This window comes from Scylla paramamosain, chromosome 27 (genome assembly GCF_035594125.1).
Source record: "Scylla paramamosain isolate STU-SP2022 chromosome 27, ASM3559412v1, whole genome shotgun sequence".
Taxonomy (NCBI): Eukaryota; Metazoa; Arthropoda; class Malacostraca; order Decapoda; family Portunidae; genus Scylla; species Scylla paramamosain.
This window is the reverse complement of record NC_087177.1, coordinates 17,484,639-17,501,356: the sequence shown is the minus strand read 5'-3', so window position 1 is coordinate 17,501,356 and position 16,718 is coordinate 17,484,639. Positions and strand designations below refer to the sequence as shown.

General features: G+C 39.4%; 2 protein-coding genes across 3 annotated transcripts in view; one reads left to right on the top strand and one right to left on the bottom strand.

Annotated features, from left to right (window-relative positions):
- The window catches only part of LOC135114417 (uncharacterized), a 92,459-nt gene that overhangs the window by 11,743 nt on the left and 63,998 nt on the right, over positions 1-16,718 (bottom strand). The window contains exon 6 of the mRNA XM_064030320.1: positions 2,566-2,770. Within this exon, the coding sequence (XP_063886390.1) occupies positions 2,634-2,770 (137 nt within the window). The 3' untranslated portion in view covers positions 2,566-2,633. The remainder of the gene's footprint in view (positions 1-2,565; positions 2,771-16,718) is intronic.
- The window catches only part of LOC135114296 (uncharacterized), a 165,274-nt gene that overhangs the window by 143,608 nt on the left and 4,948 nt on the right, over positions 1-16,718 (top strand). The gene's annotated exons all lie outside the window — the stretch shown is intronic.

Here is a 16,718-nt window from a genome sequence, read left to right as displayed (position 1 = left end):
CTTCCATAGCAATCTTCAGTGTGGTCCTTGTCAAATGCCTTCTTCAAATCTAAGTAGACACCATCCACCCATCCATCTCTCTCCTGCACAATATTGACTACCCTTGAATAAAAGGACAATAAGTTCATGGGGGGCATGATCTTCACCTATATCCAAATTGACAATTTACCAAAACTTTATCTCTTTCCAAGCATTCCATCCATCTTTCCTTTATTGTTCTTTCGCATAGTTTTCCTATAACACTGGTCAAGGACACTGGTCTATATATATATATATATATATATATATATATATATATATATATATATATATATATATATATATATATATATATATATATATATATATATATATATATATTTTGTGTGTGTGTGTGTGTGTGTGTGTGTGTGTGTGTGTGTGTGTGTTACATTGTATGTACTGTCCTGAATGGGTAGAGAGAGAGAGAGAGAGAGAGAGAGAGAGAGAGAGAGAGAGAGAGAGAGAGAGAGAGAGAGAGAGAGAGAGAGAGAGAGAGAGAGAGAGAGAGAGAGAGAGAGAGAGAGAGAGAGAGAGAGAGAGAGAGAGAGAGAATGTGGGAGGGGCTTAGATGGAGGGGAGAGGGAGTATGAGAAATGTAGAAACAAGGAGGGAGTGGGATCAGGAGCCAAATATGGAGTGGGACTGAGAAAAGTGAGGGTTCATTTACTTGCCATGATTTCTGGCCAATGATATTTACCTACCAAATTCCTTTAACCCTTTCCTTCCGGCGCTTAAATTATTTTACCGTTTTGTATGACGGCTAAAAATGGTAAACCTAGAAATTGTCAGAAAATTGTTTGAATACTAATAATTATTTTCTCTTTGTTATTCTGAATACAATGATATACTTTGTAGCTCGATGTGACTTCTCAAAGTTGAGTTTATGCCTTATAAAAGATTCCTCCTCCTCCCGCTGTGTGATCCGTCATCCAGAAACAGCCCGGAGAGCGATGACGCCGCGCGCACACACACTCACTCTCTCTCTCTCTCTCTCTCTCTCTCTCTCTCTCTCTCTCTCTCTCTCTCTCTCTCTCTCTCTCTCTCTCTCTCTCTCTCTCTCATCTTGGAGGGGAAATTGTACACTTCCAATGAGAGAGAGAGAGAGAGAGAGAGAGAGAGAGAGAGAGAGAGAGAGAGAGAGAGAGAGAGAGAGAGAGAGAGAGAGATTTCATCCCTTTTCATATCAAGTTTCAGGCAAATAACATTATCTCTCTCTCTCTCTCTCTCTCTCTCTCTCTCTCTCTCTCTCTCTCTCTCTCTCTCTCTCTCTCTCTGACAAGTTACCTTCTACCATTTTATTATAAAATCGAAGATAATGAAAAAATTACCATGAAAGAATGATAGGTATTATCTCTCTGTTCTGATAAAACAGGTGGATCCTGTAAATCATTTTCCGAGTCCTCACTAATGTCTTCGCTTTCTTCATCTTCTAAATATTCACTGTCACTGTCTTCAAACTCAGAAGCACTGCTAAATACATATGTTGTGTCCTGCTCCATGGTGAGTTATGATCTGAGATCCTTGGCTCTTATCAGGATGTCTCTTCACACTTATCATGGTGCTTTCCACCCGGCGAGTGCTTTCCACCCGGCGGGTCACTGGGGTTGCCAAGTGTCGCCCGGAGAAAAGGAAAATACCTTAGTTACCGCTAAATTTCCAGAGCTAGTGACAACACTACATGTGGAAACATGCCAGACACTTCCACTCACACCATCTGACTCGAGAAACCGCGCTTGGACCTCAAAATTGAGGCGCGAAAATTCTTGATTACTGGTATGATCGCCGTCGCTACGGACGCATTTTTGCAATCGTATATATACGATTGCCGGAAGGAAAGGGTTAAGCTGACATGTTGCTTCAGCTAAAAATATGGCTAGGAAGGCTGCCTGAGTATGTTGTTGCTTACCAAATTCATGTGGGGGGCTTTACCACGCGATCTCAGGATAATTTACTGCATTTGTAATAGCGAAGTTAATGTCTCCTAGTGCTAAGTAGGAAAGAGTGAATGGAGTGAGTGGTGGCTGCCTTAGCCCCAGAGATGAGTGTATGTGAGTGTCAGTTGCATTGCAGGTAAACGTGATTCACTATGATATTATTCAGCTGTGCCTTTCCAAAGGCTATTTTTATATAATACTGTACTGAATTTTCTTCCATAGCTGGTTAAGCTCCATCTTCTCTAGTAGAGGAGATTGGTTAAGCATAAAAGCAATGGTTTTTGCTCTGCTACCAGCTGGAACACTAGATAGTGGTGATGCTGCTACCAGGTAGGTTTAAGGTTAGTAGCATTGTGGTAGAGTATTACAACTCCTATGATTAGAGATCTGTGTCCCCCTGCAAGTAAAGGTACTGCAACTTTAGAACCACTGACCTATGATTCCTTTTGTCAGGTTTGGAAAATACTGAGAAAACAGAATCATTGGTAATTTTTCGCTAAAAACAATACTGAAAAAAATATGAAGAAGGTGCACTATTCCTAAAAGTTAAGAGCTTATAATTAGCTTGTAAATGCATAAGAAAGTAAACATATGAAAAGTATGTACGTACGTTTCTTTTTTTGCTGTTTTCTGCTTTGGGGTTCCATGAAGTGTTTTTAGGTCACACACCTCTTGTTTTTACTTTTTGATGCCATAAGTTCCCCAAGTGAAGGCTAGTGCATTAAGTAATGGATGCATGTCCCCAGTTATGACAGTCTTCTCACGTTTCTTGCGATTCTTTTCTGCTATCTGTCCAGCTCGGACAACATCAATTTCTGTAAGGAAACAGTCAATATAAGATCACTTAAAATTTTATGTAAACATCTCCAACCTTTCAAGAATTAAACAGCTCATGCAGTGAACCCACACAGCACCTGACTTCTGTTCTCTCTAAAATTTCTGATTGGGGTAGAGCAAACTTAGTATTATTCAGTGCCTCAAAAACTTAATTTTTACATCTATCAACTTAACAACCTTCCAGATAACAATACCCTTTTTTTCAGTGACACTCAACTGTCCCCCTCTTTTACATTAAACATCCCTGGTCTATCCTTTACTAATAATCTAAACTGAAAACCACATCTCATATTTAGCTAAAACATCTTCTATGAAGTTAAGAGTTCTGAGTTGTCTCCACCAGTTTTTCTCATACCCCCCAACTTGCTAACTCTGTACATCCATGTATGAAGTACACTTCACATATGAGGGATTCAGTTACATAGTGACTTAATTGCCACATCTGACGAAAATTAGTTATTTATAGCACAGTCTTCCCCAACCCTTCCTCTATCTGGGGTGCTAAGGCAGACGTTAAACTCAGCTCCTAAAAGGGTCGAAACCCCTCTGTCAGCCGTATCAATGCTGTCACTCATACACTCTGAAGTTCACCTCACCAGCAACGTATGTGACACTGCCAGGAGACACAGGGATGAGCAGCCAATGGGAGGCAGGTAAGCTGTCTCGTAACTGTGCTGTGCCCCTCCACTGGCCAATGAGCAGCACATTATTCCCCTGATGTTACTGCCTCCTTCCTCCCTCACCACCCACCAGTCAGTCTCTCTCGCTCCTATATCACGCAGCAGCTTAACTTTTTTTTCTGTACTCAATGTTGGGTTACAAGAATGTGGCCAGTGGTATGAGTGATTCAGACGGAAGCCCTGATGACCCTCTCATTAATGTGTATACACACACACACACACACACACACACACTCACACACACACAAACACACACACACACACACACACACACACACACACACACACACACACACATACACTGGCCAGCTGTTCAGATGCAGGTGTTAGAGCTCCTGAAGACACATGCTACTATCTCTGGACAAAACAATGAGGCCTAGTAATGTATATGCAGGAGTGAGGGGTGGGTTACAGAGTGTCCTGTTCCTAAATTTAATACAAAAAAGGAGTATTTTGAGGTTAAAAAAAATGGAAGGAAAGGAAAATCTAGGTGATGCCACTGGTCCTGATGTGTTTGTAAACAAACTGAGTGAGGAGGTGAGACAAAAAGGCACATTTTACTGAAAGCCCTGTGGGCTAGGACAATTGGTGGAGACAAGTGGAGAAACGGATTTTTCAGGATACAGAGAAGAGAAAGGAAATATGAGGAGGATAATCAGTGTAGAGAAAGAAATAAGGTGCATGAGGGAACTGACCTCTGGCATTCTGGAAAAGCAGGACAAACTTATTATGGAAAACAAAGAACTGAGAAAGAAGTATAGTGAATGTGAGTTCTCTAAAGATAAACAATGAGATAAAAGAGGCAATAGAGGAGCTAAAGAAAGAAAATGGGATACTTACGACTAAGTGTAATGGATATAAAATTACTCTGCAGGGCCTGCAAGAAAAGGTGGAAGATAGTGCTGGAAAAGTGGAAGGGGCAGTATGTGAAGCCAAACTGGAGGAACTGAGAAATAACTAAAAGAACACATGAGGATGAAAAAGTTAGCTTCACAGAAATGGTTAAAAACAAATACAGGAAAAGACCAAGGACAGTAATTCAGGTAATTAAAGAAAAGGAGGTTTAGGTGAGAGACACAGTAAGTAAGAAGAAATGCATGGTCTTTTTACTGCAAGAGAAGAAAAACCCAGTTAAGTCTGTGAGAGAGAGGGAAGAGAAGAAGTTGGTTGTGGTCTAAGATGGGGAACAGGGACCGGAACGAGAAGTGGAAGAAGTATATAGAATTGGAAAATATAGTGAAGGAGGTAAAAGACAGTTAAAAGTGAGAATGAGACCCCAAGTTGCAGTAGAGGAGATCCTAGTGAGAACCAGGGAGCTGGCTGAAAGTTCAGAATACAAGAACATTTGGGTAAAAAGAGATATGAATTGGAAGAAAGGGAAAAAAGAGGGATCTGAGAAATGAAGCTAAGGAAAAAAATGAGAGAAGGACAGAGACCGAGTAGAGCAAATTTTATTGGTGGGTACTAGATATGAGACTGAGACTTAAGAAGTGGTATATTCAGGAAAGAGAACAAGAAATGAAGGAACCATGGCAGCAGACAGAGAAATTACAAGTGGTGGGAGAAGTAGTACATTAAGAGTAATGTATACAAAGGTAGATGGGTCACTTTCAGGTGTACTGTAAGTGAGAGATTACCTAAAGGAAAGTAGACCAGATGTGTTGTGCTTAACTGAGACAAAGTTAAAAGAGGAAGTCCACTTAAGCTTTAAGGAAGAGGGATATAATTATTGGAGGAGAGATAGAAAGGGAAAGGGAGGAGAAGGAGTACTGATAATGGTTCAAGATGACATATATGTAGAAGTGCAATATGGAGATGGCATGGTGGAGGTCATAGGTATAACAATCAGGACCAGTGGGAGAGAAAGGAGGATACATATTAATGTATGTGCCACTGACTAATACATGGAGGCTGGAGGATCACAAGGAAATGTAAAAGAAATTGCTGAAGTGCCTAGACGACATGATAAGGAAGGACAGTAAAATACTACTAGTGGGAGACTTTAACTGCAAAAATGTAAGCTGGGAGATGGAAGTTAATGGAAATGCTGGACCATGGAGTGAAGAAATGCTACAGTTAGCTATGGTGAATACAATGGACCAATGGGTGGAGGAATTTACAAGATACAGAGGGGAGGAGGAACCATATATGCTAGACCTGGTATTCACAAAAAAAAAACACACAAAAAAAAAAAAAAAACAGAGCCCTGTCCAACCACTGAATGCTTAAGCCCAATGGGAAAAAGTGACCATGTGTTATTAGAAGTGGTACTGCAAGATTTGGAGGTGCTACAATGTAAGGAGGCTTGTAAAAATGGGACACTAAATCACACAAAGACAAATTTTACAGAGTTAAGAAAATTCTGTGAAAGTATTGATTGGAAGGGACTTATGGAAGGCAGGACAGTGCAAAAGAAATATGAAATATTCCTGAAAAAGTACAATGAGGGTGTGCATAAGTATGTACCTGTGTATAAAGTAAGGAGCAAACATATTTGGTATAATGCCAGATGTGCAGATGCTAAGAAGAGAAAGGAAATAGCTTGGAAGAAACTGAAGAAACAAAGAAATGAAAATAATAGAGAACTGTATAAGGAGGCAAGGAACGAGTATGTTAGAATAAGAGAGGAGGAGAAACCATTTGAAAAGGATGTGGTAAAGAAATGTGAAGAAGAGCCCGAGCTTTTTTACAGATATATCAATGGAAAGATGACAAGCAGAGAGACCATTAACAAGATAGTAAAGAAAGGAAGGATATATCAAACAGTAGATGAGATGAGTGAAATTATGAATGAGAGTTTCAGGTCTGTGTTCAATGTGGAAGTAGATTGTACAGAACCAAATGAGGAGATGAGGCATGGGGTGTTATGGGAAGTCTTGATGCAAAAACATGAAATTGGCAAATTGTTAGAGAAGTTGGATGTCAGTCAGGAAAGCAATGGGGCCTGATGAGTGTCAGGTTGGACACTAAAGGAATGTAGAGAACAAGTGGTGGAGACAATTTGGGATGTGATTAACAGCTCACTGATTGAGGGAAGAGTACCAAGCGAGTGGAAGAGAGCAAATATAGTTCCAATACACAAAGGAGGAAAGAGGACTAAGCCACTAAATTATAGACCAATGTCACTAACTAGTGTTGTGGACAAGATCTATGAAATAGTGATCAAGGAAAAGTGGGTGAAATATTTGGAAGAGAAAGAAGTTATAACAAATAGTCAATTTGGTTTCAGAAAAGGTAGGTCATGTGTGACAAATTTACTAAGTTTCTATACAAGAGTAATAGAGGAAGTACAAAACAGAGATGGGTGAGTAGATACAGTGTACTTGGACATCAAAAAAGCTTTTGATAAAGTTCCATATAAAAGACTATTGTGGAAGATGGAACATATAGGAGGTCTGAGAGGGACAATGCTAAAATCGATGAAAGATTATTTAAAGGATAGAGAAATGAGAACTGCGATCAGGGACACCTGTTCAGGTTGGAGTAATGTAACAAGCGGAGTACCACAGGGATCAGTGTTAGCATCCATTATGTTCCAAATATACATCAGTGACATGCAGGAGGATTTGACCAGTTATATTAATCTGTTTGCTGATGATGCAAAATTGTTAGGAGTAATAAAGAGCCATGTTGATTGTATAGAGCTGCAAAGAGATATTGACAAGATTTATGGGTGGGGCAAGAAGTGGAAATTGGAATTCAATGCTAAGAAATGCCATGTGATGGAACCAGGAAAAAGTGAAAGAGGACCTGCATGGGACTATAAAATGGGGGAGGAAGTAATAATAAAGAGCAAGGAGAAAAAAGACCTAGGAGTGTTTTTTCAAGATACCCTGTCCCCAGAACAGTATATAAATGAGATATTTGGCTCAACGTACAGGATATTAACAAATATTAAGGTGGCATTTCATTACATGGATAAGACTATGATGAAAAAAATTATAGCCACTATGCTACGTCCCAGACTAGAATATGCAGCAGTGGTGTGGTCTCTGCATATGAAGAAAGACAAAGAAGGATGGTACTGGAGCTGAAAGACCTAACGTATGAAGAGAGATTGAAGGAAATGGGACTGCCAACTTTGCAAGTTAGAAGAGAAAGAGGAGATCTAATAACAGTGTATAAAATAGTTAACTGCATTAAGAAGATAGACAAGCAGGTTCTTGTGTTGCTGGAGGAAGATGAAGCTGGATGGACGAGAGGACATTCAAAGAAGATTAGAAAGGGTCAGTGTTTGAGGAGCATCAAGAAGTACAGTCTTTCACAAAGAACTGTGGATATCTGGAATGGTCTAAATGAGGAGAGTGTTACAGCACCAAATGTACATAAATTTAAGGAAATGCTGGATAAATATAGATGTGGAGACAGGACACTACGAGCCCTGCTCGAACCCTTTATTATACAACTAAACACACACACACACACACACACACACACACACACAGAGAGAGAGAGAGAGAGAGAGAGAGAGAGAGAGAGAGAGAGAGAGAGAGAGAGAGAGAGAGAGAGAGAGAGAGAGAGAGAGAGAGAGAGAGAGAGAGAGAGAGAGAGAGAGAGAGAGAGAGAGAGAGAGAGAAACACACATACACACACAATCATGCTCCACGAATTTATTGTTCTTTTCTTCAAGGGTAATTGATATTGTGCAAGAGAGAGATGGATGGGTGGATAGTGCCTACTTAGACTTGAAGAAGGCTTTTGACAAAGTACCACACCAAAGATTGCTATGGAAGATAAAAAAAATTATGGAAGAATTGGAGGAAGACTGTTGGAGTGGATGGAAGATTATCAGGATGATAGAAAGATGAGAATTGTAATACAAGACCAAAATTCATCTTGGCTGAAAATAACTAGTGGTGTTCCACAGGGATGAGTGTTGGGGACCAATAATGTTTGTGATACATGTAAATGACATGAATGAAGAAATAGATAGCTATAGGAACATATTTGCAGATGATGCTAAGCTGATGAGAAAGATAGAAAATGTAAATGACTGTATGGTACTGCAAGATGATTTAAATAAGATAAACAGATGGAGTAAATCTTGGCAAAAGAATTCAATTTAAGTAAATGTAAAGTAATGGAGTTTGGTAAGAATAAAAAAAGAATACAGTATCATTATGAGATGGATGGTGTAAAGTTAAAGAAATCAAAAGAAAAAATGGATTTGAGAGTAACAGTTATTGAGAATTTGACTCCTGACAGACACATTGATAAAATTACTGGAGATGATGAATCTGTTAATAAGAGTAAGAATGGCATTCTCATATTTGGATGAAGGAATGATAAAAAAGTTGTTGATTTCCAAGATATGACCAAGATTGGAATATGTGGCAGTGGTGTGGTCTCCTTATAAAAGGAAGAATATTATAAAATTGGAGAGTACAAAGAGCAGTCACTAAGATGGTTCCGGAGTTGGGTAATTCAACCTATGAAGAGAGATTAAGAATGTTGGAAATTCTTACTCTTGAAATAGGAGAGAAAGGGGAGATTTAATAAACATCTATAGGATAATAAATGGTATGGAAAATGTGGACAAAGAATGTTTTATAAATTTAGACACACACAGTACAAGGGGACACAGTAAGAAGTTGAAGAAAGTTAACTGTAGAAAAGACATCAAAAGTATAGTTTTTCCTTACAGAAGTGTGAACAAATGGAATGAATTTAGTGAAGATGTTGTCAAGTGCTTTTAAGACCAAACTAGATAGATATAGAGATGGGATACTATGAGATTACTCCCCTCCTGTAAACCACAACTAGGTAAAACTAGTTAAATACACACACACACACACACACACACACACACACACACACACACACACACACACACACACACACACACACACAGTTTTAGATGTGATGGTAGTACTGCACAGTTACAGTGCTGAATCACACAAGATGTAAGGACAAAACACACACACTTTTAGGAATTTTGGCACCCACTCTCTTTCTGTTACTCATCAATGATCATCTAAACCAAACTTCTTGTCCTGCCCACTCCTACACTGATGATACCACCCTGCATTTTTCCAAATCTTTTTCTACAAGTTCAACCCTTCAGGAAGTAAATAGCTCATGTAGGGAAGCCACAGAACTCCTGACTTCTGATTTCTCTAAAATTTCTGATTAGGGCAGAGCAAACTTAGTATTGTTCAATGCCTCAAAGAAACTCAATTCCTCCATCTATCACCTTGACATAACCTTCCAAATATCTATCCCCTCTTATTCAATGACACAACTGCCCTGCTCTTCTACATTGAACATCCTCGGTTTGTCCTTTACTTATAATCTAAACTGAAAATTTTGAATCTCATCTCGAGTTAAAACAGCTTCTATGAAGTTATGTGTTCTATGTCATCTTCAATGACAGAATTTTTTTCAACCCTCCCTCCCAACTTCAGCCACTATCTCTGCACAGGAGATTTATTTGTCTACATATGATGTTTGCTACATGTGTATGAGGGGTAAGGGCTTCCACTCACGCTGTTTTAGACAGGGTGGAATCAAAAACTTTTCATCTCATCAACTCCTCTCCTCTGACTGTCTGCAGCCTTTCTCTTATCACAGCAATGTTGCAGCTCTTGCTATCTTTTTTTTTTTTTTATATAGGAGGGACACCAGCCAAGGGCAACAAGAATCCAATAAAATAAAAGCCCAATGAGATGCCTGGACCCAAAAAGGGTCCGAAGTGGTAGTCAAAAATTGAAGGATAAGTATCATGAAACTTCCCTCTTGAAGGAATTTTTAAGACATAGGAAGGTGGAAATACAGAAGCAGGCAGCGAGTTCCAGTTTACCAGAGAAAGGGATGAATGATTGAGAATACTGGTGAACACTTGCATTAAAGAGGTGGTCAAAATAGGGGTGAGAGAAAGAAGAAAGTCTTATGCAGTGAGGCTGCAGGAGGGGAGGCATACAGTTAACAAGATCAGGAAAGCAGCTAGCATGAAAATACCAGTAGAATATAGCTAGAGATGCAACATTGTGGCAATGAGAAAGGGGCTGAAGACAGTCAGTTAGAGGACTTGATGAGATGAAAAGCTTTTGATTCCACCCTGTCTAAAAAGAGAGGTATGAGTGGAACCCCCCGGATACGTGAAGTATACTCCATACATGGATGGATGGATAAGGCCCTTGTACAGAGTTAGCAGCTGGGTAGGTGAGAAAAACTGGCAGAGGCATCTCACAACGTCTAACTTCATAGAAGCGGTTTAAGCTAAAGATGAGATGTAAAGTTTCCAGTTTAGACTATAAGAAAAGGACAGACCAAGGATGTTCAATGCAGAAGAGGGGAAAAGTTGAGTGTCACTGAAGAAAAGGAGATAGTTATCTGGGAAGTTGTGTTGAGTTGATAGATGGAGGAATTGAGTTTTTGAGGCATTGAACAATACCAAGTTTGCTCTGCCCCAATGAGAAATCTTTGAGAGATCATAAGTCAGATGTTCTGTGGTTTCCCTGTGTGAACTGTTTACTTCCTGAAGGATTGGACATCTATGAAAAGATGTGGAAAAATGTAGGTGGTATCATCAGCGTAAAAGTGGATAGAACAAGAAGTTTGGTTTAGAAGATCATTGATGAATAATAGGAAGAGAGTGGGTGACAGGACAGAACTCTGAGGAATACCACTATTAATAGATTTAGGAGAACAGTGACCATTTACCACAACAGCAACAGAACAGTCATAAAGGAGACTTGAGATGAAGTTACAGAGAGAAGGATAGAAGCCGTAGGAGGGTAGCTTGGAAATCAAAGCTTTGTTCCAGACTCTATCAAATGCTTTTGATATGTCTAAGGCAACAGCAAAAGTTTCACCAAAATCTCTAAAGAGGATGATAAAGACTCAGTAAGGAAAGCCAGCAGATCACAAGTAGAGTGGCCTTGACGAAACCCATATTGGTGATCAGATAGAAGGTTGTGAAGTGATAGATTTTTAAGAATCTTCCTGTTGAGGATAGATTAAGAAACTTTAGATAAGCAGGAAATTAAAGCAATATCAAGGTAGTTTGAGGGATTAGAACAGTCACCCTTTTAGGAACAGGCTGAATGTAGGCAAACTTACAGCAAGAAGGAAAGGTAGATGTTGACAGACAAAGCTGAAAGAGTTTGACTAGGCAAGGTGCAGGCACAGAAGAGCAGTTTTGGAAAAAAATAAGGGGGACCCCATCAGGTCCATAAACTTTCCGAGGGTTTAGGCCAGCTAAGGCATGGAAAACACCATTGGGAAGAATATTAATAGGTTGCCTGAAATAGTCAGTGGGTGGAGGAGAGGGAAGAGCAAGCCCTAAATCGTCCACAGTAGCGTTTTTAGCAGAGTTCAGCTTTAGAGATAGATATGATAGCAATGATGTCATCTGGTTGAAATAAAGAAGGAAAAGAAGAAGAATCAGTGTTATTGGAGATGTTTTTGGATAGATGCCAGAAGTCATGAGGGGAGTTAGATCTGAAAGATTTTGACACTTTCTATTAATGAAGGACTTTATGGCTAGCTGGAGAACAGATTTGGCATGGTTCTGGGCAGAAATATGAAGCACATGAGATTCTGGTGATGGAAGGCCTAAGTACCTTTTGTGGGCAACCTCTCTATCATGTATAGCACGAGAACAAGCTGTGCTAAACCAAGGTTTGGAAGATTTAGGTTGAGAAAAGGAGTGAAGAATGTACACTTCCATGCCAGACACTACTGCCTCTGTTATGTGCTCGGCACATAGAGATGGGTCTCTGACACGGAAGCAGTAGTCATTCTAAGAAAAATCTGCAAAATAACTCCTCAGGCCCCCCCAACTAGCAGAGGCAAAATGCCAAAAACACCTCTGCTTAGGGGGATCCTGAGGAGGAATCAGAGTGATAACACAAGATACAGATATGAGATTGTGATTGGAGGAGCCCAACAGAAAAGTGAGGGCAACAGCATAAGCAGAAGGATCAGAGGTTAGGAAAAGGTCAAGAATGTTGGGTGCGTCTCCAAGACAGTCAGGGATACGAGAAGGGTGTTGCACCAACTGCTCTAGGTCACGGAGGATAGTAAAGTTGAAGGCTAGTTCACCAGGATGGTCAGTGAAGGGAGAGCAAAGCCAAAGCTGGTGGCGAACATTGAAGTCTCCAAGAAGTCTCTTCGCAAAAGGGAAGAGAGTCAGAATGTGTTCCACTTTGGAAGTTACGTAGTCAAAGAATTTCCTATAGTCAGATGAGTTAGGTGAGAGGTATACAGCACAGATAAATTTAGTTTGAGAGTGAGACTCTGTCATCATAGCCAGATGGTGAAAAACTCAGAAGATTCAAGAGTGTGGGCATGAGAGCAGGTTAATTCATTGTGCACATAAGCACAACATCCAGCTTTGGATTGAAAATGAGGATAGAGAAAGTAGGAGGGAACAGAAAGGGGCTACTGTCAGTTGCCTCAGACACCTGTGTTTCAGTGAGAAAAAGAAGATGAGGTTTAGTGGAGGAGAGGTGGTATTCTACAAATTGAAAATTAGATCTAAGACCACAAATGCTGCAGAAATTAATGAAGAAAAGTTGAGGGGGGTGTCAAGACATTTAAAGTCGATAACAGAAGAGCAGTCCGACCTGGGGACATTTGTGGTCCCCTAACCAGATGGGGACTCTACTGCTATTTTCATGCTAACTGCCCTTCTGATCTTGCTAACTGCAAACCTCTCCTCTTCCTGTGGCCTGGCTGTACAAGACTTTCTCCTTTCTCTCATCCTTATTCTGTCCACCTCTCTAATGTAAGAGTTAACCAACATTCTCAATCATTCATCCCTTTCTCTATTAAAGTCTAGAACTCTCTGCCTGCTTTTGTATTTCCTCCTTCCTATGACTTGAACTCTTTCAAGAGGAAAGTTTCAAGGCACTTATCCTGTTTTTTTTTTTTTTATTATTCTATCTGACATCTTTATGGGAACTGGCATTAAGTGAGCCTTTCTTTTTATTAAAAATGGGCCTGTGGCCCTCTTACACACACACACACACACACACACAACATTTTTTTTTTCATAACTTTTTGATGAAACATAATAACATTTCTTTTCCACAAAACATTCTTATAAAATAGAGGTGCATCTTATGCAGAAGTGCATCTAATACATCAGTAAATACGGTAGCCTAATTTGCTCATATATCAAATAAATTTTCCCCATTGAAATTAAATGAAATGCCATTAATCTGTTCCAGCCCCCCAAAAAACAAGCCCAATATTTTTGTTACATGTTTTTGAATACAGTAAACTCAATATAATGAACCTCTGTTTACTGTATTTTGGGTATAATGATCCCTTTGAGGCTATCAAACACTCATTTTATTCTATGAACTAACTGTTTACAAATTATTGCATGTTTCAGAATTATTAAATACAGTAAACTCTCAATATAACGAACCTCTGTTTACCAAAATTTGGGCATGACGACCCCTTTAAGGCTATCGAACACTCATTTTATTTTATGAACTAACTGTTCGCAAACTATGACATGTTTCAAAATTATCAAATGCTTGCTTTATTTTATGAACATCTTGGGTCTTAAAATGCTGGAGAGTTGCCTGAACTGCAGTCAACAGTATATTTTTTAAAGGTGGTAAAGTTTTTCTCCCACAGAGGCTAATTGCATCCTCTGCAGTGACATTATGTGCAGCTAACTCTTGACTGGCTGCTGCCTATCTCCTACCCTCTCTGGCCCATTCTCTTTGTTAACTTATCTGAGAAAGAGAGAGAGAGAGAGAGAGAGAGAGAGAGAGAGAGAGAGAGAGAGAGAGAGAGAGAGAGAGAGAGAGAGAGAGAGAGAGAGAGAGAGAGAGAGAGAGAGAGAGAGAGAGAGAGAGAGAGAGAGAGAGAGAGAGAGAGAGAGAGAGAGAGAGCATTGCATCAAGGTCACTCGCTGGCTGCCTCTTTTTACTTTCCCTCCAAAAGGCATGGTTATAGAAAATTATGATAATTCAAACACAACACATAAAAAGTAAAAAAAAAAAAAAACATGGAACAATGAGTTACACGTGTACAGATGTAAACAAACTGACCGCCTGCAACACACAGCTCATGTCCAGTGTTGCCACAACTCCATCCATAGCACATGGGACTTTCAAATTGAGTAGGCTGCTCCACAGTTTGTCTGCTGCTTCTGAAATCCTTTAAAGCAAGGTCCGTAGTACTGAGATATGAACGTACATCCTTTCTGGACAAAAAATTTCCAAGCTGGAGATGTTGTGGAGCTGCCATCTTAGAAGTAGGAGTGTCAGTCATTACCTGCTAAGATATGGTGGACGGGTGTCTGCGAATGGATCAATCTATTTTACATTGGTTCTTATGGGGAAACTAGTTTCAGTTTTCAAACATTTCAAATTTTGAATTAAGTTCGAAAACCGAGGTTTCACTGTATATATATATATATATATATATATATATATATATATATATATATATATATATATATATATATATATATATATATATATATATATATATATACACAGTAGGGTACACAACAATGAACTTAATTTGTTCCAATGTAGCATTCGTTATGGTGAATGTATGTTATAGCGACTCAAGAACCTATGAGAAAAAAATTAATTGGCTCTAGGGAACTAGAAAATAGTATAAAAATGCACAATTTTTTAAAAATTACATCAAAATGGGCACATTTCCACTACTAAATCTGAGATATCACTGCAAATACAAGGTGTCCCACAAGATAACCCCTTCAATATGATAACACCTATGTAGGTGTCATGAAACACCAATGGAATATATTATAACTCCTACATAGGCATCATGGTTGGATTCTATTTTAGTTGTTGTTGAGCAATCCCGTATCCTAGCTTGACTTGTCTTGACAGACTCTGTATTATGTCCTCAAGGTTCTATTGCTCTTCCCACCCTTCCTGTTCCCACCAGCCATGTAAATGAGCTATACCACATGCTCCACCCTCTATCCAGAATGAGGAAGTCTCACTGCAGAGCCTTACATCACAGTTTTCCCCCCTATGGTCCTTCTCTTATCTTCCATATTCCCCTATCCTTCTCTTCATCCTATATCCCCTCCACCATGGAAGGGAGAATGTTAGGGGGAATAAAGTTCCCCATTCCTTTGTTCATTCATTGCCCTCTTATCCTCCTCTCTCTCTCTCTCTCTCTCTCTCTCTCTCTCTCTCTCTCTGTGTGTGTGTGTGTGTGTGTATTTACCTAGTTGTATAGTACAGGGTCTGAGAACAAAGCTCAATTAGTCCTGTCTCCATACCCGAATTTGTCCAATTTCTCTTTAAACATGTGCACACTCTTTGCCGCAACCACCTCTTCTTTTAAGTTATTCCATATTTCAACCGTTCGATGCGGAAAGCTGTATTTCTTAATATCTCCCAAACAATGACTCTTCTTTAATTTCTTCATATGTCCCCTTGTACGTCTATCTCCTTCCTCCACTTTTACAACTAGGTCATCTCTGTCTATCTTCTCCATGCCATTTACTAATTTGAACATTGTTATCAGGTCTCCTCTTTCCCTTCTTTCTTGCAGTGTTGGTAATCCAATTTCTTCCAGTCTTTCCTTGTAACTTAGGTCTTCCAATTCAGGTATCATTTTCGTAGCTGTTCTTTGTATTCTTTCCAATTTCCTTATATCTTTCTTCTTGTGTGGAGACCATACCACTGTTGCGTATTCCAGTTTGGGGCGTATCATGTGTGTTATGATTTTCTTCATCATTTCTTTGTCTAGGTAATTAAATGCCACCCTGATATTTGCTAGCAAATTATATGTAGAGCCAAATATTCCATTGATGTGTTTTCTGGTGATAGCGTGTCTTGAATTATTACTCCCAAGTCTTTTTCTTCTTTGCTCTTTGGTATTGTGATTCCTCCCATCTTATACTCCCATGAAGGTCTCCTTTTACTTCTTCCCATCTCCATTACATGGCACTTTTTTATATTGAATTCTAATTTCCATCGTTTACTCCATTCATAAATTCTATCAATATCCCTCTGTAGTTCCTCACAATCCTCATCATTCATCAATTTTGCATCATCTGCAAACATGTTAATGTAGCTATTTAAACCCACAGTCATATAATTTATATAGACCTGAAACATTATAGGTGCCAACACAGACCCTTGTGGTACTCCGCTTGTTACTTCGCACCAACTTGATTTATTATCTCTGATTACTGTGCTCATTTCCCTACCTTGGAGATAATCCTTCATCCACTTAAGTATTTTTCCTTTTAGCCCTCCTTGATGTTCCAGTTTCCATACGAGACTTTTAT